Source organism: Hippocampus comes, unplaced genomic scaffold (genome assembly GCF_001891065.2).
Source record: "Hippocampus comes isolate QL1 unplaced genomic scaffold, H_comes_QL1_v1.1 scaffold180, whole genome shotgun sequence".
NCBI classification, from domain to species: domain Eukaryota; kingdom Metazoa; phylum Chordata; class Actinopteri; order Syngnathiformes; family Syngnathidae; genus Hippocampus; species Hippocampus comes.
Genome location: NW_017805076.1, coordinates 731,167 through 753,249, shown reverse-complemented (window position 1 = coordinate 753,249; position 22,083 = coordinate 731,167). Strand labels below are relative to the sequence as shown.

Sequence of the window (22,083 nt, the reverse complement as noted above, 5' to 3'; positions counted from 1 at the left end):
ATTTAACCACCTCGGTGACCTCAGCCCCAGAAAAAGGAAGAGTCAACCTCAAAAACTCCAGTCTCTGCTTCCACAAAGGTAGGTGTGTCTGTCGGTGGAAGTAAGGAGGTCTTCGAAGTATTCTCCCCACCAACTCACAACGCCTAGTCCAGGTCAGCAGTGCCCCATCGCCATTATACACCGTGCGAAAGGTGCACTGCTTCCCCCTCATGATAAAGCGGATGGTAAAACCAAAATTTCTTCGAATCCAGCGGAAGTTGTTTCCCATGGCCTCACAGAACTCCCATGCCTCGGGGACTGCCAAAGCTGTGTTCCACTTGGCCAGTCGGTATCTGTCAGCTGCCTCTAGAGTCCGACATGCCAAAAAGGCCTGACAGGACTCCTTCAGCTTGACTGCACCCTTGACCGCCAGTGTCCACCAGCGGGTTCAGGGATTGGCGAGACACACAAGAGACAACAACCACCCTATGACCAAAGCCCCGATTGGCCGCCTCAACAATGGAGGCACTGAACATTGTCCACTCAGACTCAGTGTCCCTGCCTCCCCAGGGATGTTGTAAAAAGCTCTGCCGGAGGTGGGAGTTCAGACTACAGTATTTCTGATAAGGGATTCTGCCAGATGTTCCCAGCAAATCCTCACAATCCAAGTGGGTCTGCCAGGTTGGTGACCACCGTCTTCTTGTCCGCTGGGGTGAACCCCAAGGTACAGGTGCCAAGCCGGGGTTCATTAAGTATGCCCACACCTGCTAAATGTCTCTCAATGTTGGGAACTCCACAGTGGAAGAGAGTTCAAACCCTCTCAAGAGGACTGGCGCCAGAGCCCAAGCGAGTCTGAATTTCAAACAGCTTCTGAGTATTTTTGCAGAGCAGGTTATAGTGTACTTTGTACATTAATTGGGCTATTTTAAAGTTAACCAAGTCATAAAATTTCAGTGTGTTTGATTTGATATAGAGTGGATTTGTGGGTTCAGTATATTTGATTGTTTCCTTCAGCGACCTCTGCCCTCCGGGATCTCCCCCTCCAGGTGGCGGCCATTGGGGGGCTGGGGGGGGGGGTACTGTGATGTGTTGTCACACGCTTGCCATTTTGAATTTTTGTGCCTCACCATTTGATCTTGACTGCCTATTTCGAGTGCCTCCCTGCCCAGCCTGGCTCAGCGTTTTCTTCCAGCGACCACTTGACCGTACAATTCTCCTCCTTCCCATTCACTCTTGGATCCACTGCTGTCTTTACCTTTTGTTACCCATAATAGGCAATAATTACTGTTTCTATTGATCACCTCTGAAAAGAACGGTTGTCTGGCATTTTTCAATTCCTTCTTGTAGATATGAAGACTGTCTTTGTATACCTCATAATGAACCTGTAGTTTAGTTTTGCGCCAACTGCACTCTACTTGTGTAGATACTCTTTTTTTTTAGGTTTAACCAGCGGGACATTTCTCCATGGTGACTTTTTACTTACTGACATCTTTGGTCTTATTTGGCGCAATGGAATCCACAGTCAAAACTTCAGAACAGAAAGCACTAATGCTTGGATGTTTTCTGGAGTTGTGAATAATTGATGACAGATCTTAGTGTGACTTACTATTGAGCTCCTGGTTTTACTGTCAAAAAAGGAATCCTTGTCTGAAAGGTCAAACCTGGTGACACACAGAAGCACACAAAAATATCAACATTTCACAACAAAAGCACCCCCACTGTTGCCAAGTCCTCAGCAAGGAAAGTCACTGTGCTGCAAGCGAAATACGATGAGAATTGAGGAGTTTTTAGTCCCTAATCACTTTTTTGGAAAAATAGTTAATAGTGTGGTCAAGACCACACCAACCGAGACCAAGACTGTTAGAATACATTGGTTGTCCATGGCGCCGCCCCTCTGTTTTGTTTTGTTACTCTTTTTCAGTGTGGGCTGGGCGCCTCCCTAATCAGTGCACCTGCCTCCCCTACACAACTGCGAGTCTTCATCTCATCAGCCATTTGCAGCATAAAAGCCAGCCTCAACAGCCACCTGTTGCCAGTTCGTCAGCGATCTTTCCTGCCCTACTCGCATATTCCAAGCCATTACACTCCTGTGTTCCTGTACTCCTTGCATTGGTCATTTTGAATACCTTTCTGTTCCTGCCACCTCGACCTGTCCCACTTCCTGGCAATAAAACCCTTCTGAGTTCATTGTGTCTGTGTGTGGGTCCTGTATTCATCTTTCGCAAAGCCTAACAGTACGAACTGGCCAAGAATGGACCCAGCGGACCCACCAGGCCCCGTCATGCCAAGAAATCTTGCTTGGCCAATACGACCTCAGATCAGATGAGACGACCTGCTAAATTTAAGCATATTACTAAGCGGAGGAAAATAAACTCACAAGGATTCCCTCAGCGGTGGCAAGTGAAGAGGGAGAACCCCAGCTCCGCCCAAGGACAGTGTGAGCTGTGATTGTCAGTGTGCTCCTGTCATGTTTTGTTTAGTGTCATAGGTTTTTGTTACTTTGGTTCCTGTGTTTTTTTTTGGACTTTGAGTATTTGAGTGAGTTTTTTTCCATTGTACTCCTGTTGGTATTTTTTTGTTAAATACATCTCGGTCAGCCAACCCTGCCCCTCCCTGCTTTTTCCGGTTCTCCAACTACCACCACGCAAAACATGACAAAGGCATTATCGAGATGAGAGAGTTTCAAGCCAGAGACACAACAAAGTCTTTTGGAGGTTGAGACCGAGAAAAGACCAAGACTGTATATATCTAAAAAAAAAAATCACAAAGAAGAAACTGAACAATATGACCAGTATCTTTTTTCCCCTTCATGTTTGCAACAAAAACTAATTCTATGATGTTGTTTTACAAATATTGCAATGAAATAAATCTCAAATCTAAGAAAAGTTGTTGTTTCACTTTTTCTACAAATTATGTCATCGTATTCTTCTTAAAAACTGAATTGTCCTGAAAAGCCACAATAAAGGTCAGGCCTGGTCTCAATCATTCTTGATCAAAAATCCTGAGTCCACCTAGTCCAAGAACAAGACAAGCTCCAATACCCGTTGTGACCCCTGTGAGGATAAAGCGGATAGGAAAATGAATGAATATTGACAGAGAGTCACTTTAGCGCACCTGAAATCCCAACAGTCATAGTTTGAAATGTGTTTTTGGGAAAATACGTAATAGATCAACCGGTTTTCTCACCGAAGGTACTCATCATCTACAGCAAATGACACCCACATTACGAATTGCCACTCCATTTCAGGTGAAGTTGTCATGCATCAGGGCCAGCTAAAACAACCCCCCAACAACCTCCCACTCCCCATTGAGGAATAAGTTTGGTACACATCAGCTGTCCTGCGCTACCTTATCAACAAATCAATTTTGATGCATGTCGGTCAAATCACTCCATCCACCCCCACCACCCTGAAGTGCCAAAAAAAATCATTTTCGGGCTTAAACAAGCTAGCCAGTCACAATGTTGCCTGGTGATTTGGTCCCGCCTTCCCTGCTAAACCTGCTGCGCCCGTGACACGACCTCAGATAATTGGTCGAAGGTTGATGGATGGAGGGATGGCAGTATTAACAGCATTTATTCACAATGGAGGAGCTTGTCATGAAGCCTCTTCCTACTCTCACAGTTGTCTGGGAAAAGAAGTGACAGCTTCATCCATGAAAATACCGAGATACGTATATGGTAAGTGGGCTGTCACTTGTATAGCACTTTTCTACCTCAGGTACTCAAAGCCCTTCACGCAGTTTTTTTCTCATTCACCTACTGATGGCACAGCATCAGAAGCAACTGGGGATTTCGTATCATGCTCAAGGACACTTTTACATGGCCGCAATGGATCAAACTATCAGCCTCTGGGTTAGGAAACCACCACTCAACCACTCAGCCATGCCGCCCCCGATCTTCTTCACAAATATTGACAAGATCCTCCATCCTACACTTACAAACACCTTTCCATCATGGGGGACGAGGTAATCTGCGCTGACATTCCTTTGCTCAATCATAAAGATGATACATAAAGGTTGACAGCCACTCACACTCACTAAACTGCAAGCAATTTTGTGTCTTCTATTATACGCAAAACGTTCTTCTTATGGTAATCTTCAGTATAGGTTTAGTTATTTTTCTCTCATTTGACCACTGGTCAAGTCTAAGGGTTGGTAATGCAAACTATCACAGGTTGGTTTGGAAGCAATCGCACCTAAAACCAAGCATTTTTGTTTAGCAACAACTATCATGCGAGCTAAATAAAGAATACAGAACAATAAAAACAGAGGATCAGATTGCTCGAGATTGGCCAAAGAGCTAACAGAGCAATGCATGGAACCAGAAGTTCATTTTATTGTTCTTCCTACCTAAACATGTTAAGATGTAAAAATAAAAAAGTGTACTTACAGGTGTTGCTTTTCCCTGGAGAAAGTGTGTGACAGGTGTTTGATGTTCTTTGGTTGGCGCTCCTCAACATGAGGATGAAGAGGCTCAAGAACTTTACTGACGAGTAAATTAAGCTTCTCTATAACACCGCTTGACTTTTTGACTTCATATACCTACGAACAAAAACCCATTTGTAAGTCCATGTATGTGCATGGGCTTGCACACAACACACCCACACACACACACACACACACACACACACACACACACACACACACACACACACACACACACACACACACACACACACACACACACAGACTAAAAACGGAAAAACAACACACTTAAATTTATTCTGTCCATGAAGACATCATTTGGCTCCCCTGCTAACCTTTTTCAGAGCAAGGTTATCACAGTTCATGAAAACTAGTGAAAAACTGACAACTATCTTTATAGATCAGGGGTGCCCAATGTTTTTTGACCGAAGATCTACTTTTTGATCAACCAACCTCCTACGATCGACCCGTGACTGCATACGCGCACATACATGCCATGATGGGCAACAGCCATAACGGCCCCTATGATGAAGGAAACATAAAGATAAAGTAGACACAAAAGTTTGTGAGTTTGTGAAAAGCAAATCACTGCCTACCTTCGTCGAGACCTGACAAGGAGGCATGGGACACACTTTTGCAGCGTGTTAACTATCGTAGCTCACATGTACTGTTTTAAAATGCTTCTCTCGGCCCTCCAGATTCCCATTCTTTGCTAGTGCCCTTGATGAATTGTACATGAAACAAACTCTGAATAAGAATAAGAATAACAAGAAAAGATATAGCGCAACAGCCCCGATTGCAAGCTGCAATTGCAGACTGCTGACTGCTAACAACTCCTGGTGATGCAGGTCATGTGCCACCGTAGGTTAAAGGTGACCCGCTTTTTAAATGTTCTTTTATTTTTTTTTAATAATTTTTGTGAAAGTGAGACTGATAAGATGCTAAGAGTGCAGTGTGCACTAACACAAAAATATATCATATTAATAAAACCCACACAGAAACAGTTTTTTTTTCCCTCTACACCCCCTCCTTGGTACCAGTACACGAGCTAATGTCGATCGCGATCGACATATCGGGCACCCCTGGTATTGATGAATCACAACTTCAATGGAAAGTGTCATGAATCCTTACCCTTTTGGTGGGCATCTTAAGCTTCATGAACTCTGCTTCTCGACAAAGAACATTCCAAGGAGCATGAATTTTCACAAAGCCCACACCTAGAATCTTGGACTATGGCGAACAAGACACAAACAATATGTTATTACAACAGTGTACCAACAGTAAACACATGCAAAATAAGTGTACACCAGTAAATGTAAGGAGAATTAACCCATGTTCGTGGCATCGGGGTGACTTGAGAAGAATTGATGTATACACCGGACCCCTCTCTTTGTGTGTGGAGGAAATGGAGGATGACAGTGCTCTTGAATTTGAATGAGTTTGCCTGGGGTGCATCCCTTGAAACTTTGGATTGCTCCACAAAGGAGGATTTCTTGATAGTTGCAAATCTGATGAATGTTTTGTGAATGCTTTTCACAATTGCAAAGTAGAAATAAAATCATGCTTGTCAGACCGGTTGTTAAAAGGGTATTCGATAGCTGCCAAGTCTGATATCGAGTCAATCATCTTGCTACTGACGGTTCACACTTGGGAGTGGAAAAGTTGAGGCTCCAGCTATCGCTTATCCGCCAAGTGTTGATCTGGTAGCGCTGATGCAGGCTCAGGTTTAACAATAAAACCTAAAAACTTCAATTAAACTGTTATTAATCACTATATAAAATTGGACTTAAAAACAAAACATTAATAGTTTACACCAAATGAACCAGAGGATGAAGTAGAATATAAGTATAACACAATACAATTAATACAGAACAAATCATACAAACAATAATACATCTATCGGTCTATCCATTTATTTTCTAATTCGCTTTTCCTCTCGAGGATCGCAAGCGTTCTAGAGCCTATTGCAGCTGTTATTATTATTATTATTATTATTACTATGATACAAAATTACGTGTAAAGTAACGTTCTTTGCAATGAACACAAGGAACATAGTTTAATGGTAATACAAAAAAAACGATAAACAATTTTGTGTTCGTGTTATCTTTGTTCCTTGTTCAGTTTTTCAAGAACGCAAGGCTTCCAGTTCGAAACCAGCTTAATCAACGCATATTTAAAAACTACATAAATTAATGAAAGAGTAAATTAGTGGAAGGTGTGAACAAGAACAAAGAGAATAATTGGGGTCAAATTCATTTTTTGAAAGTACCCATCGCGATACATTTTGGCCCACAACCTTTCGTTGTTTCACCCCTATGAAATTATACATGTGGTCAATGTATATACAGTACAAGTAACCATGGGAAAATAGCTGTGCACCTTCCAGCCGGTGGGAGAAGACGGACATCTCGGTGTAGGTGCCAGTAGAGGGGGACGACGCAGCCGATAGCGCACCATAAACTCCCCTCAACCAAAGCATGCTTGGGAGTACAAGGCTTCACCATTGCTACATTACTTCATTGAATATATTTATTTGGAGACGGGCAAATCTGACTTGCTTCCAAAAGTGGAAATGTATATTTTTGCGTGTGAAGACCTGCGCGAGTGGACGACATTATTTCGTCTGTGTGGGGACTCTGCTGCGTTCATGTGCACCATGGAAAATCGAAAATAAACAGGTCTTCTCGCATCAGATTTTAGAATGGAGCGAAACATGGCACCATTTTATTTCACGTGAATCGGTACTTGGTAGTACTAACCCAAGTCAGTCCACGTCCAAAAAAGTACCGTCTATTATTTTAATCCATTGGTCCCCAAACTTTTTCCTGTGAGGGCCGCATAACCTTTCGCTTCTGTGATGGGGCGCTGGGGTCAGTTTGTAACAGAAAAAGTGTGACTGCAAGAGTGCCTAAATGTAAAAAATTTTCGTTTTCCAGAAATCCACACAAAATGAAATATCCTTTTCTGGATTTTTCACAGAACAAAAGTCAGGAAATACATAATAAGACTGTTAATGAAATAAATAATAACTAAATAACCCTCCAAAAAAGCTCGGAAATAAATTACAACATTTATGAAATAAATAATTAACTTTGCTCTGATGAAGTTTATGCATGACACCACAACCTTCATAACAGAATCCCAAGTCAATATTTTGCAGCACAGTGCGTGCTTGCTGGTGTATGAGGCAGTGAATTTGAAACCCCGTTCTTCCATCTTCCAGTTCATGCGTCCTATTAGACCCCCGAGACGCGCCCACCATACTTGGAGCCTCGTCAGTTGTGTTGCTGGCCAGCTTTGACCAGTCCAGGTCTAACGCTTCCATAGTTTGGTGCACTTTGCCGAAAATATCCTCCCCCGTTGTAGTCGTTGAGACTTTGGGGGGCTGCCAGCTCCTCGCACATCTCAAAGTTCGCGCTAACTCCACGAATAAAAATTAGCAGTTACGCTGTGTCCTGCACGTCCGTGATCTCATCCAGTGCTAATGAAAATAATTTTTTCGTCTTCTGCTGCAGCTGGGCATATATACAGTATTACCCGCGATTTCTTCAATATGTCTGGTGATTGTACTCGCTGATAGACTCACGCTATTGAAGACGTCTTTCTTCTCGGGACACACCTCCTCCGCGACAGCATTCATGCATTTCTTGACAAACTCTCCTTACCGCTGCTTGCTATCAGTTGAGCAACATGAAAGCTACCTCGAACAGATGACTGGTTCAGCTAAGCTTGGCGTACAAATGTATTTCCACTTTTTAGTTTTGACAGTTAACTCGCATTTGTCCTTGCAGGCTCTCGTATTTGTGATGGGATTCATAGTGTCTCCGCAGATTGTATTCTTTGAATACCACCACCGCCTCTTGACAGATGAGACAGACAGCCTTTTCTTTGCGTTGAACAAAAATATCATCGTTTGTCCACTTTGGGTTAAATACCCTGCATTCTGCATCTATTTTTCTCTTACCCAACCTTTTCGCCATGATCCCGTTCTCTTCAAGAGGGGCGGGTTTAGGATATATTTTTTTTCTGGGGTTGCCAGATAACGGCACAGACCGCAGAAAGATGCAACAAATGTCACGTTATATTATATGTGTTTATGAAATAGTTACTAATTAAAAGTTAATAATGAAAATAGTTGCAAACTAAGGAACATTTTATGGCAATAGCCCAACTTTATGATCAAATTCAAATCCACATAGATGAAAAATAAATCAAAATACTCTGTGGTCATTTTCAGGGGGGCCGGACCGAATGCAGAGGTGGGCCGGATCCAGCCCCCGGGCCATAGTTTGGGGACCACTGTTTTAATCCAACAGGTGGGCATTTCGTCAGCACTGACGATTGGTCCCTCTGTCGGGGACCCCTGTTTTGCTGACGATTGATGAATGACAGGAACGTCAACCCTTTCATGGACAGCAGTTACTACAGTGGACAGCCTATCAGGTTACAGGTGATCATTATTGGTGCATGAAAGGGTTTTAAAAAATGACCGACTAAGCACTGACAGAAATGGGTCTGGTCAGTTTAATCATCACTAAACTGGTCAAGCACCAACTGATCTCTCAGTCCATCAGTCACTAACGGGCACCCGTTTTGCTGATTACTGACACTATCTCGCATTTTCTTCTCTCTCTCTCTCTCTCTCTCTCTCTCTCTCTCTCTCTCTGAAATTGCTGTGGAAAATGCTGTGCATTTCTTTTTTATAATTATATCACAAATGACTCATTGAAACTGAAAATTTGCTTTGAGGACATTGTAAAAGAGGAGTATATGATCAAAAAGAAGGTAATTAAAAGAAAATGAGAAATATTTTGCATGCATTATTTTGTGTTCATAATATAAAGTAGACCTCATTCTAAAATAAAAGCTTTTCACCATAGACATTTCTTTTAATAAAATATTGCCATTTATATTCTGGGGACAGAAAGTCAACAATTGCCAGGAATGACCAAAACATTACCTCACTGACAGAACTTTTATGGTAAGTTTAGATACGTGCTCCTTGAAAATCCATGAGATGACATGGTGTGTCACATTAATTTGGGGCCCTGTCCCATTTATTTGTTTTATTCCCTTTTGCCAAGGGGGATTTTGTTTCCCCTTGGCAGTGTCATCAGGGATCACAGAGGGGACTTCCACAGCTGCGCTGATAACTCGCAGCTGTACATCTCCATATGTCTTGATGACACTAGTCCAACGTGCTCTTTTTCTGCATTTCGATATCAAATCCCAGATGGCGGAGAACTTTCTCTTTCTTAACCAGGCCAAAACTCAAGTTTTAATCATTGGTCCTGAATCCCAGAAGGAGAAACTATAAAACAAATGACAGCCACTGTCCATCCATCCATCCGCTGCACTGCTTATCCTCACCAGGGTGCTGGAGCCTATCCGAGGTGACTCTACAGAGAGGCCAGGTACACCCTGAACTTGTCGCCAGTCACAAGGCACATAAAGAAAAACAACCATTCACACTCACATTCCCACACCTATGGACAAGCCTTCATTTAACTGACCATGCATGCTTATGGAATGTGGGAGGAAACCGGAAGACCCAGAGAAAACAGGCACGGAGAGAACGTGCAAACGCCACACAGGCAGCCCAGAGCCCATATTTGAACCCATAACCTCTGAACTGTGAGGGATGTGTGTCCAGCTGTCGGCCACTGTTCCTCCCACTTTCATTCGACACATTGAAAATATAACCCAAAAATGTTTCTTCCCCCCCACTTTAAGAACATAGCCAGATGCTGCTCCATTCTTTCTCAAACACAGAGACACAAATGCATGATTTTATCATCATCCAGATGGGTTATTGTAATGCCCCAATTTTCTGGTCCTCCCAAAAAGAGTGCAGTATTTCAGGACTACAACTAGCAGGACCTGTCCTGACGAAGACCAGAAGGTGGGAGCATATTACACCAATTTTAAAATCATTTCTTCAACCTGATTTTTTAAAATTCACCAAAAAAATGTTCTCTCATTTATGACAGAGCCAAACTGTCACGGGCAAGTTCCATTTGCACACGTTAATACATTTCATAATAAGCATCTCAGATGAGCATGTTGTAGGGTAGTGTATCAAAATGTGTTATGACTGAGACCAATGTTCCCTTGAATTTTCCATGCGATTAAGCATTCACACCAACTCTCTGAGTATTCCTTGGACCACGGTGAGCAACATCAGAAATGCACATGGTGGCCAAACCAGTATCACTCTTGTCCAAATCAGGTTTGTTGTTTTTTTTTTTGTTTTTGTTTTTGTTTTTTTTGTAGCATTGTACAATGGGACATGACATGCCTGTGAAATAGGCTATGTCGATATTTATGAATAACGAGAGTGAAGGACACGGTGGTAGACTGGCACATGGGAAAGTCTCGCTGAACATAAGCATAAAAAAAGCTTTTGTCGCTTAATGTCAGAAAACCGCAATCACTTGTTAATATTTGGGATTTTATAGACCAAACGTTTTCCTCATTAAGAGACACCAAGCGCCTCTACAGGAAGAAACTGTCAAGACAATAGGGCAGGGGTATCCAAAGTCGGTCCTCAAGGGCCGCTGTCCTGCCTGTTTTCTAGCTCTTCCAGGAGCAACACACCTGATTTTTGAATAAGCAGGATCGTTCTAATGCTGCTTCAGAGCTGGCTGATGAGCTGATCGTCTGAATCAGGCGTGTTGCAGCCGGGAGAGACGGAAAACAGGCAGGACGGCGGCCCTCCAGGCCTGGAGCTGGACATGCCTGCAATAGGGGGTAGTTGTGGTCTGGTCTCACATCACCACTCCCAACTTTTCTAGCCAAAGCGGGTCAGATGACATTTTAATTTCTTTGTTTCCAGGATTTGCATGAAAGTGTAACTGCCCACCTCTCATGGTCATATTGTCTCTATATATACTTGTGACTAGATTTTTCCTGAATCTGAAACTCAGAAGCCCGAATCGATTTGTATTGTGATGTGATAAACTGCAGAAAAGATGGCTTGGTGTTGGGTCTTTCTTCGACTTTATGGAGAAATAAAAGAACCCCTGTCCAAGGAGGGCCATAAGGAAATTGACAAATCCTCTCCGCACTAGTGACAGCCATTTTCGAACATTAGGCGACGTTAAATTTCCAATATTCCTCGTTCATGTGACTCCCTTGCACTATCAAGAGTACAGCATATAAGGAGGTACTTATTACATTGGGGTCTGCAAAATAGCCTTTTCAACTCGTTTCAAGAAATTATGGGATGCAAAAACCCTTCAAACATCAAAATTAAGCTTGATTTAATTTTTTCTTTGCCTTTTTCCCCTTTTATTTCCCATTGCCTCACAGTGCAGAGGTCGTGGGTTTGATTCTGGCTTTGGCCTTCCTGTGTGGTGTTGGCATGTTCTTCCCCTGCCTGCGTGGGTTTTCTCCAGGTGCTCGAGTTTCCTCCCACATTCCAGAAACATGCATGGCAGGTAAATGGAACACTAAATTGTTCCTAAGTGTGAGTGTGATTGTGAGCGCGAATGGTTGTTCATCTATGTGTGCCCTGTGATTGGCTGGCAACGGGTTCAGCGTGTACCCTGCCAACTGCCCCTAGACAGCTGGGATAGGCTCCAGCACGCCTGCGACCCGTGTGAGGATAAACGAATTGGAAAATGGATGGATGGATAGAGTTAGAATGAAACAAACCATCAAAAGCGATGGTGGCTTCATGATACATCTCCAAGGAGCACCTGAATGAGGTATCTTCACAAATCGCTTCACTTTGCCACCTCCTATACGACTGCGCCGTCGACATACTCAGGGCGGGGTCAATGTAGATGTACTGTAAATGTCGTCGGGACTTGCTAGTGTTTGTCGCAAAGGGCACCACTCATCACCACTGACTGGGAGCGGCAGTGCTGCTAAACTCTTAGTATAACAGCATCAAAGTAAGTACTGTCTCTAGGGTGTTAATAATATTTGGAGCACCCCATGCAATTCATGTGACACCCTTTAGGGTTAAGTCTGGCGACGGGTCTGGCCAGATTATTTAAATAATTGCTGTTTTGTGTCAGGTCGTAAAGAGAGAGCGAAAGGTGAAGATGTGATATCCAACTACCTCAGCTTGGTCTCTATGAACACAGCACTTCCATGTTTCCATGGTTCGTGTTGACATGCCAACATTCACTTGATGCAAGCACGGCAACATTTATTTGTTGTCTGCTGGAATGGCTGTTCATCCATCCATCCATTATCTGAACTGCTCACAAAGGTCGCAGGGCATGCGGGAGACTATCTCAGCTCTCTTTGGGCACAGGGTGGGATACGCCCTGAACCGGTTGCTAGCCAATCGCAGAGTGTTCCATTAATCTGCCATGCATGTTTTTGGAAGGTGGGAGGAAACCGCAGTACCCGGAGAAAACCCACACAGGCATGGGGAGAACATGCAAACTCCAAGCAGGAAGGCCAGGGCCGCAATCGAACCCTGCACCTCTGCACTGTGAGAATGACCATTATTCATTTCCAAAGTACTCAGGTTCATTGTACCTCAGGAATCATCTTGGTACATTATTGAAGAACGGTTGCAAGCTTGGCGGTGCGGCTCAGTGATAGAGTGGTAGTCTCCCAATCCAGAGGTTGGGAGTTCAATCCCCAGCCATTGGAAATTTGTAGAAGTGTCCTTGAACAAGGGACTGAACCCCCAGTTGCTCCTAATACCGCGGCATCAGTAGGAACATGAGAAAAACAGTATCAAGCTCTTTGAGTAGCAAAGGTAGAAAAGCGCTATATAAGCGACAGACCATTTACCATGTTGTAAACGTGAAACCGCGGGCTGCCAGTTGCACAAGCCAAATGATAAATCTAATCCACATCCAACAATACATAATCATAGACAGTATGTAAAACAAAAACATTTGGGGTCCTATTGAAGCCTTTTGAGTGTAACTCTGACACAGCGTGGGAACTTGCTTCAAGCAGTTTCCTGTTTGCAAGCAGAAGTTTCCAGATCTTTCCCAAGAGGGGGTCATTCTGTTCTCCCTTTGCGTGACGTTACAGGCCATCTTTACATGCACAAGAAGTTGTGAGTCATTCACTCGAGCGGACACTATGAATCTAGTATTATGGTTTCTGATTCTTCAGGCCAACCGAGTTAGTAAGCAATACTGCCTTTTCTATTTAAGTGCTGCAGAATTGGGTCACACATGAGGACATTGGTTATACATAGCCACCAGATCGGGTTACAGAACTACTCTGATATGAATGCCACTCTACAGACATCATAACTTGGTTGCATTTGAAATCATTAATTACATTTATAGTCAGGACAAATAAAAAAGATGATAAAACTCACGTCCTCATCAATCTCCAGTTCCAGGCCCATATCTCGAAGTTTCCCTTCAAACTCCTCTCTCCTGAAGTTTTTTTGATCCTCCTGGCCACTAAAGTGCTCTCCCGGAGAGTGTAGATCCACATTGGATAGCGTTGAGGTTTGTGACGATAACGAGCCTTTTTCAGTAGATGAGGGCTGATGGCTACGGCGCAGGCTGCGGGCAACAGCGTTTTCCGTCAGCAAATGTGTTGAGTAGCGAATGGAACGTCCCGGAGACGATTTCTTCAAAGCGTAGGTGAGAACGTAGTCCACGTGCCGCTGACCATCTTGAAAGTAGAGGCCACGTTGACAATGGCCATTTTCCTCTGGGGTAAGAGTCTTCAGCAGCTGACAACATGTACAAGACACAGACAGACAATGCGAAAGATTTAGCATTTGGGATGTGGCAAAAGCATCTGGAAGAAAATGTGTTGGTGCTTTTACTTTTTTTTTTTTTTTTTTTTTTTGAATGCTTCACAAATATGACTGGAGCTGCTTTAATTAATTATTGAAGTCTTGCTATAGATGTAGAGAACCTTATCTTGGAGAAATTCTGCAACAATTGTATTAGCACTTCTAAAAACAGAGCCATCTCTTTCTCATAATTTTGACCTGGAATCAATGTTTAAATCAATGAGTTAAGTCATTTATTTGCTTTGATTACTTTTCCCAATTTAATGGGAATAAATGTTCACACAATGCCGCATAAGATATCAATGCCCTTTACAAATGCGCTATGCATCTGTGTTCTCAAGCGACATTTGGACACCAAGCTGTTTTAGTTGTATGAAATATGCAAGCTACAGCAACATGCCACACCCATTTTTGGGCTGTTTTGTATGATATTGAGGTCACTGCGAGCAGAATTGTGGGACTCAAGTCATATGACCAGAGTCAGTCATAAGTTGCTACTTTTAGGACTTGCGACTTGTTTGGCTAAAACAGGAAGGAGTCAGCTTCAGCATGTCTAACATATTGTGCCATTTGTTTTGTTTTTGACAGAATTTTTTTTGTCGACTCCCAAAAATAACAACACATAACTTTGCTGTCTGCTCTCACTCTCTGCTGTCTTCCATATACACACACAGGCTCGCCGCTATCCAATCCACTCACACCCCCGGCTTTTTTATTCAATCCCAGATTCAGGTCTTAATCTGTTTACATTCATTGCTTAACAGACCATCGAAATGTACCTAAGTCTTAACAGCATTTTAGGTCCTGTGACCCATAACTGCAGGGCCGTTACAATGAAAACAATTTTAAAGACACATTGCTAATGTCAACAAGTTAGGTTTAAGGTTATAAGAGCCACAAAAGTTACTTGCAATAACACAGGCTACACTGGTCGACAAATTTGGACTAATCAGAGATGCAAGTGAGTTTTTCCAGATAGTTTTTTTTTTGTGTTGATTCCTACTTTCATTTGTCTCTAGCACATCAGGTTTTCATAATAATAATAATAATAAGAAGAAGAAGAATATTACAACAATTATAATAAACTGGATCAGGATAATAATAATAATAATAATAATAATAATAGGTGGCCCGATGGCCGACTGGTTTGCACGTCGGCCTCACAGTGGAGAGGTTCAGGGTTCGATTCTGGCTCCGACCTTCTTGTGTGGAGTTTGCATGTTCTCCCTGTGCCTGCATGGGTTTTCTCTGGGTACTCTGGTTTCCTCCCACATTCCAAAAACATGCATGACAGGCTGATTGAACACTCTAAATCATAGGTGTCAAAGTCAAGGCCCGGGGGCCCTCCACATCATTTTATGCGGTCCACAAAAGCAAATTAAGCATGTCAAGTTCCATGATGCTTGCTAAAGTGTGAATCAAAATTTCAAATTGTCATAAGTAATCCACAATGACAGTCATTATTCTTAAGTTCTGATTTTAAAACTATAGTTATTCATCAATTTGTTGTACGCTTGTGTATGTAATATGTGGAGGGGATTAAACATTTACATGTACCTCTATATGGTTTACCAAAATTCACAGCAGCCCTCCAAGGCAAACCGTAACTACAATGTGGCCCCCAACAAAAATGAGTTTGTCACCCCTGCTCTAAATTGTCCCAAGGTGTGAGTGTGAGCGCGGATGGTTGTTTGTCTCTGTATGCCCTGTGTTTGGCTGGCAACCGGTTCAGGGTGTCCCCCGCCTACTGCCCGAAGACAGCTGGGATAGGTTCCAGCACCCACTGCGACTCTTGTGAGGCTAAAGTGAATCAGAAAATGAATGGATGGATGAATGGATGAATTGTGCCTTGGAGTTGGTACAGTGCACTGCCGTCCTATCCTCATGCTTTATATCACGGATGTCCAAACTACAGCCTGGGGTCCATATGAAGCCTGCCATCAATTTTTCAGTGGCCTGTGGCATATACTAAAAATGACATTTGAAATGGCTCACTAGTCCAGTTAAAAAAAAATTTTAAAAAAAGGTCGAAGGTTGGCAGAATGAGAATGGAGGGTGTCGAAAAAAAATAGGTGCCACTACTAATAAATGAATCATATTCTGAAAAGTTTTTCTGGCTATGCAAAGATACAAATGAACTACTGTATTTACGACTAAAATAACACAATTTCTCTTCAGAATATTGATGAATAAAGACAATTACACTTTAGAAGCATATGCAACTCTGGAGCTTCCAAATGATCTTAGAGCTGTCTTGGAGCCATTCCCGTACGACAAAATTCTGCATTTCCTTGCGCCTGCGTCATTTCAGCACAATGTGACAATTGTTTGGTGCTGGCTTCTGTCAGAGCAGCCTTTCGGGCGTGCTGTCCCCAGTTTTCAATGCAATGTTACGTTAGGATAGGTGCTCAAGATGAGTTCTGACTAAACATGGCTGTGATGCAGTTGCTGGATTCGCCAAAATGATCAGTGACCTATTTCTTTTCGCTAAGTTAGTAACATGTTTGTTTATCTTTCAGTTCCATCGCTTCAAACTTCATTGTACACTTTAGCGCTCTCCCATTTGTTCCACAGTAAAAGCCATCAGCGTTACCCACAGCAAAAAAAAACAAAAATGTTTTAAATATGGCTGCCTCCACCTCCAACATTTAAACCTGTTGCCCACATCATCTGTGAGAATGAGTGACCACGCAGTTTCGCATCCACTACTTGGGGTCTTTGGGGCTAAAAGGCCACAATCTTGGTGGATCACCAGTAGCGGGGGCAATCTGTCAGAGTGAAAATGCACTTTTGTGTTATTTGAGATTGTCCTAAGTCAGGCCCGATGAGTTATTCTTGTTATTCCTTTTCCACATACCGTGTGCATCTTCGGCTTGCATACAGTTTTTCTCAGTTGCTTTGGTACTTTTCCTCGATTGGAATTGAAATTCTCAAAACTACTTCTTTAGTCTTCACGTCATGGTGTCGCTTGTGTGTATCAAAAAACAAACAAAAAACAGTTTCTACTTCATTTGAAATGCTTTGCTACATCCATGCAAATAATCATGCATAAATCTCTCCACTTTCCTATATTAGCAATTGCCGGTGTCACGTTGATCAAAATGTGTCATAATTGTTCAATTGTCTCACACAGCACACACACATTTTGGAATGAGTTCAGCACATTAGTATTTACATGCAAAATGGTCGAACAAGTTGTCATAATTATCCATCCATTTTCCGATCCGCTTATCCTCACAAGGGTCGTGGGGGGTGCTGGAGCCCATCCCAGCTGTCTTCGGGCAATGGGCGGGGGACACCCTGAACTGGTTGCCAGCCAATCTCAGTGCACACAGAGACGAACCACCATCCACGCTCACACTCACACAAGGGAAAAAATCATTGGCCCCGCCCTACCCACTCTTGAGGACTTGCACACTGCAAGAAGCAAAACAAGGGCACGCAAAATCCTCCTGAATCCCCCGCACCCTGCCCACCACCTTTTCCAGCTACTCCCCTCAGGCAGGCGCTACAGAACCATGCGCACCAAATCCAGCAGACACTTAAACAGCTTCTTCCCTCTAGCCATGAACTCCCTAAACAGTCACTGACGTAGTCACTCTTCTTGTACAACAAATACTGCTCCTGGTCACTCTAAAATGGTTCAATGATTTTATGCACCAACTGTACAACTGTCATAGTATTGTATTCCACCACTGATCACTTTAGCTCTGCTTGATACTTTGCACATTGTCTCACAGTTGTCACTGGGTGGTACCACCGCACTACGGTTCACTTACATTACGAAATGTCCTTCCATACCTATTTGTCATGTCCTTGTTTATGATGATACTAATGCAGCGTGTTATACCGGAGACAAATTCCGTGTGTGTTCTACATACTTGGCCAATAAAGATGATTCTGATTCTGATTCTGATTTAAGGGGGTGTTCCATTTATCCCCCATGCATGTTTTTTGGAATGTGGGAGGAAACCGAAGTACGCGGATTAAACCGGATTAAACCCACGCAGAGAACATGCAAACTCCACACAGGGAGGCCAGAGCTGGAATTGAACCCAGTACCTCTGCCCTGTGAGGTCAACGTGCTAACCACTGCACACCGGGCCGCCTTGTCATAATTATGTGCAACATATTTCTTCACTCTATTTCTTTCAATTAGACCAGGGGTGCCCAAACTTTTTCGACTTTTCATTCAACCAACCTCCCGGGATCGCCCCTTACCGCGCACGCGCACGCGCGCGCACACACACACACACACACACGCACGCACGCACGCACGCACGCACGCACGCACACGCACACACACACACAGACACACACACACACCCACGTGCGCGATGATAAGCCAAACACGGAAGCAAGCGATGCACTTTTGCAGCCTGTTGACTATCGTAGCTCACACGTACCGTTTTAAAGTGCTCTAGATTCCTATTCTTTGCCCGTGCCCTCGGTAAATTGTACACGAAGCAAACTATGAATGAGAATAATGATGATCAAAGATATAGCGCAACAGCTCTGATCACAAGCTGCAATTGCAGATTGCTGAGCGCTAACAACTTCCGCCGACGTAGGTCACGCGCCACCGTAGGTTAAAGATTTACCTGCTTTATTTTATTTTATTTGTAAAATATTTTTTGGGGAAAATGAGACTGAAAGGATGATTAGGGTGCAGTGTACATTAACACAAAAATATATTACTAACATGTACAAAGACACGCAAATGGTTTTTTTTTTCTCCTCTACACCTTTCGGATCTAATTGGGACGAGTCCTAGATCTACCGGTCGATCAGGATCAACGTAATGGGCACCCCTGCTTTAGACTTTTTATCCCGGGTAAATCTTGACTTTCTCTCACGAAGGGAAACATTATTAGATCAACCATGCAATAATCAGCCAGGTTTTTGAAATAGCTCAAAGTTAGAAAAGGTATTTGCTAGGACGTGGATAAATATTTGTGGTTCAAAAACCAAGATCATCCTATGTATGAAGACTGGAGTGGAATTCCTACAGCACTGCATATACAGTTTTCCAAAGGAAATAATCCATGTTGCTTTGCTGTTTGAACGAATTGTTTGGAGAAATCAAGAATAATTTGAGAAATGTACCAAAGCGACTGAGAAAAACCGTCATAATAAGGAACAACCTCCTCGCATCTTCCCTTTAAATAGGCTAAACGGGGAACAAAGTGTATGTAGGAATTAATTTTGTTGGTTTGTTAGTATTGTATCGTTGTAAATGTTTTATACTCTGCAAAGCGCTTTGTTACAGCTGCAGCTGTTGTGGAAGTGCTATATGAGTTGAGTTGAGACTGTATTAATGATCAAGCAGACAAGAGAAACATACGGGATTGGATTGCACTGTTTTGACAAACTGCAGCTATTTAGTTTCTTTGATTCAGTCAGAGCAAATCGCGAGGAAAAAAAAAACCTCAAAGATTTGTCACTCGTGTCTGTCACTATCGGTGTCATGTTTTCTGAGATCACTTCCAGTATATGTTCCCACTTTTAACTTCTGGCAACACGAAAGAAAGATGACTAATCCTCCCTCGAAGTTCCGCGAACGAAGGTACTCCACCCATTTAGAACACAGTAATTACTTGCACAGAGGAGTAGAGCTCTCATAAGAAAATTATTTTATTTGGTGAAATAAGACGCAGGAGTAATGTGCTGTGTGCCCCCCCCCCTCGGAATTCAAAACCTTTATCTTGCTCTCAAACCAAACACATACTTTTCAATTTGTACTCCAGCACATGCAACAAGTGCCACATGGCAGAGACACCACACAGCTGTGTGTTATACATGCCTCTGAAAAGCACTACGAGGTTTTGTGACTCACAACACGAATATGCTTTAACGCAGGGGTCTACAACATAGTGTCCCTTGAGCACCAAGTAGCCCCCCCCCCCCCAAGGGCCACATGAGTAACACGACAGCCTGTTCTTAAAAATAAATAAATAAACATTTTAAAGATGCGAACACTGGGAAGAATTATCGAAATAAAATGTTCTATATTGATATTTCTGTTATCTGCTTACCATGAGAAATCATTTACATGAGCAGTGACTTCATACTGTATTTGAATGACATGATTAATATCACGCGGTACGGTGGTATGAATAGTTAGCACGCCCGCCTCACAGTGCTGAGGTGCAGGGTTCGATTCCAGCTTAGGCCTTGCTGTGTGGAGTTTGTCCGATTTCGTCCCACATTCCAAAAACATGCGTGGCAAATTAATGGAACACTCTAAATTGTCCCTTGGTGTGATTGTGAGCGCGAATAGTTGTTCATCTGTGTGCCCTGTGATTGGCTGGCAGTCACTTCAAGGTGTACCCTGCCAATTCGCCGATGACAGCTGGGATAGACCCACACCTGCAACCCTCGTAAAGATGAGAGGATTCGGACATGGATGGATGGATGGATGGATGGATGGATGGATGGATGACCCCTGTGCAATGCAAGTACACTTCATGTACACCTGACATGCGTTGTGTTGCAAAAACAAATGCATGCCATGCATGGGTTTTAAACCTGTGGCATGCATTCGTTTTTACAACACAACGCATGTCAGGTGTACATGAAGTGTACCTGCATTGCACAGGGGTTTACCCTTATTAATCCATGTTCAGATATTAATTGTGATAATAGTTTGTCTTGAATTACTACTTGTACACATTACAATACATGCTTTCACTTTAACAAGAATGTGGGTACATTGATTTACCAATCAGGACTAACATACATCTGATTAAAACGGGATGGGTATCATCACGCATCAGGGTGAGCACCTCAAGAATGTCAAAAATGATGGACACATAAATTTTGTGTGCTTGACACTCACCTCAAATTTGCCATGGAACACGACATCTTGCAGAAAATGTGGAATCTGCTGCGCTGAAGATCCGGAAAGGTCCTTAAGCTCTGCCTCATCTTTCATTGTCAGTCGTGACACTGATGTGTGCAAGAGGAATAGCAAGGTTGAAAAGTCCTGACTGTTCTTCTCCTCAGTTGTGTTGTCTGCTAGTTGAGATGTTTCATTTTATGTTGTATCTGGAATCAAAGTACCCTCATGGCTCTCAACGTCGTGATTGTCTCCCTCTGAAAGTTTACTGTGAGAGTGCTGTTTCTGTCTGTTTCTGTCACCATGTGGAGCGGTTGTGCTGACCCACAAGCCTTGCTACTTGAGAGGCTGAGTTTGAGCCAACATCTAAACTTAGACAGCCATAAAACTCTGATGAACACAAGGCAAACTCCCTCACTTCCTGTCGGTCTCCCCTTCAACAGTATCCATTGCAAAAGCAACCCCCCCCACCCCCACCTACTGTCTCCCTCATGCTTTTCAGGCAGTGGAAAGAAATTGCTGAAAAGTCAACTGTGATTCAAGCATTTTGAAGAAATAAAATGTATACAGTAAATGACAAAGAGTCCCCACCTATTTACTCAGAAGTCAGAGGATGTTGATAAAGGAGTGTCAGCACATACAGTAGGATACTCTGTTTTTTTTTTTTTTTTTTAACCTTGACTTATTCAGGTGAGGCGATGGAGAACAGGTTGTCATTTGCAACATTGACCAGTGAGCAGACAGCAGACTACAACAAAGCAAAAAGAAAATCAAATATAAACACAGATAGACAAACTGTACAGTCAGGTTCAGGACCGAACCAAATGATTCCAAAAACAAAGGCTCAGACAAAGTGCAATAACAAAAATATTTATTCCAGAAAATCGCACCAACAAAGTACAAACTGAAATCAACTGACTGTTTTATCATTATTCTTTTGCATAATGTGGTCGAGGTGTGTGATGATCGTTTCACCAAAAGAAATGTGGGTAGTATTTTTGTTAATTGGCATGTACTGTATCGCTGGCGTCGGGCATAATCCCTACATCTCCAAAAACCATCACTTTTCAGGGAAAAAAATAATGGCAGGTTTGTTCAGCCAGTTTAG

General features: G+C 42.8%; 1 protein-coding gene across 2 annotated transcripts in view; it reads right to left on the bottom strand.

Annotated features, from left to right (window-relative positions):
* The window catches only part of LOC109513083 (anoctamin-1-like), a 53,166-nt gene extending 31,786 nt beyond the window's left edge, over positions 1-21,380 (bottom strand). For both annotated transcript variants that reach the window (XM_019865296.1, XM_019865297.1), the window contains exons 1-5: positions 20,976-21,380; positions 13,706-14,071; positions 5,536-5,634; positions 4,370-4,521; positions 1,586-1,640 (exon numbers count right to left, since the gene is read on the bottom strand). In XM_019865296.1, coding sequence (XP_019720855.1) covers positions 1,586-1,640; positions 4,370-4,521; positions 5,536-5,634; positions 13,706-14,071; positions 20,976-21,071 — 768 coding nt within the window. In that variant the 5' untranslated portion in view covers positions 21,072-21,380. The remainder of the gene's footprint in view (positions 1-1,585; positions 1,641-4,369; positions 4,522-5,535; positions 5,635-13,705; positions 14,072-20,975) is intronic.
* Positions 21,381-22,083: the final 703 nt, after the last annotated feature.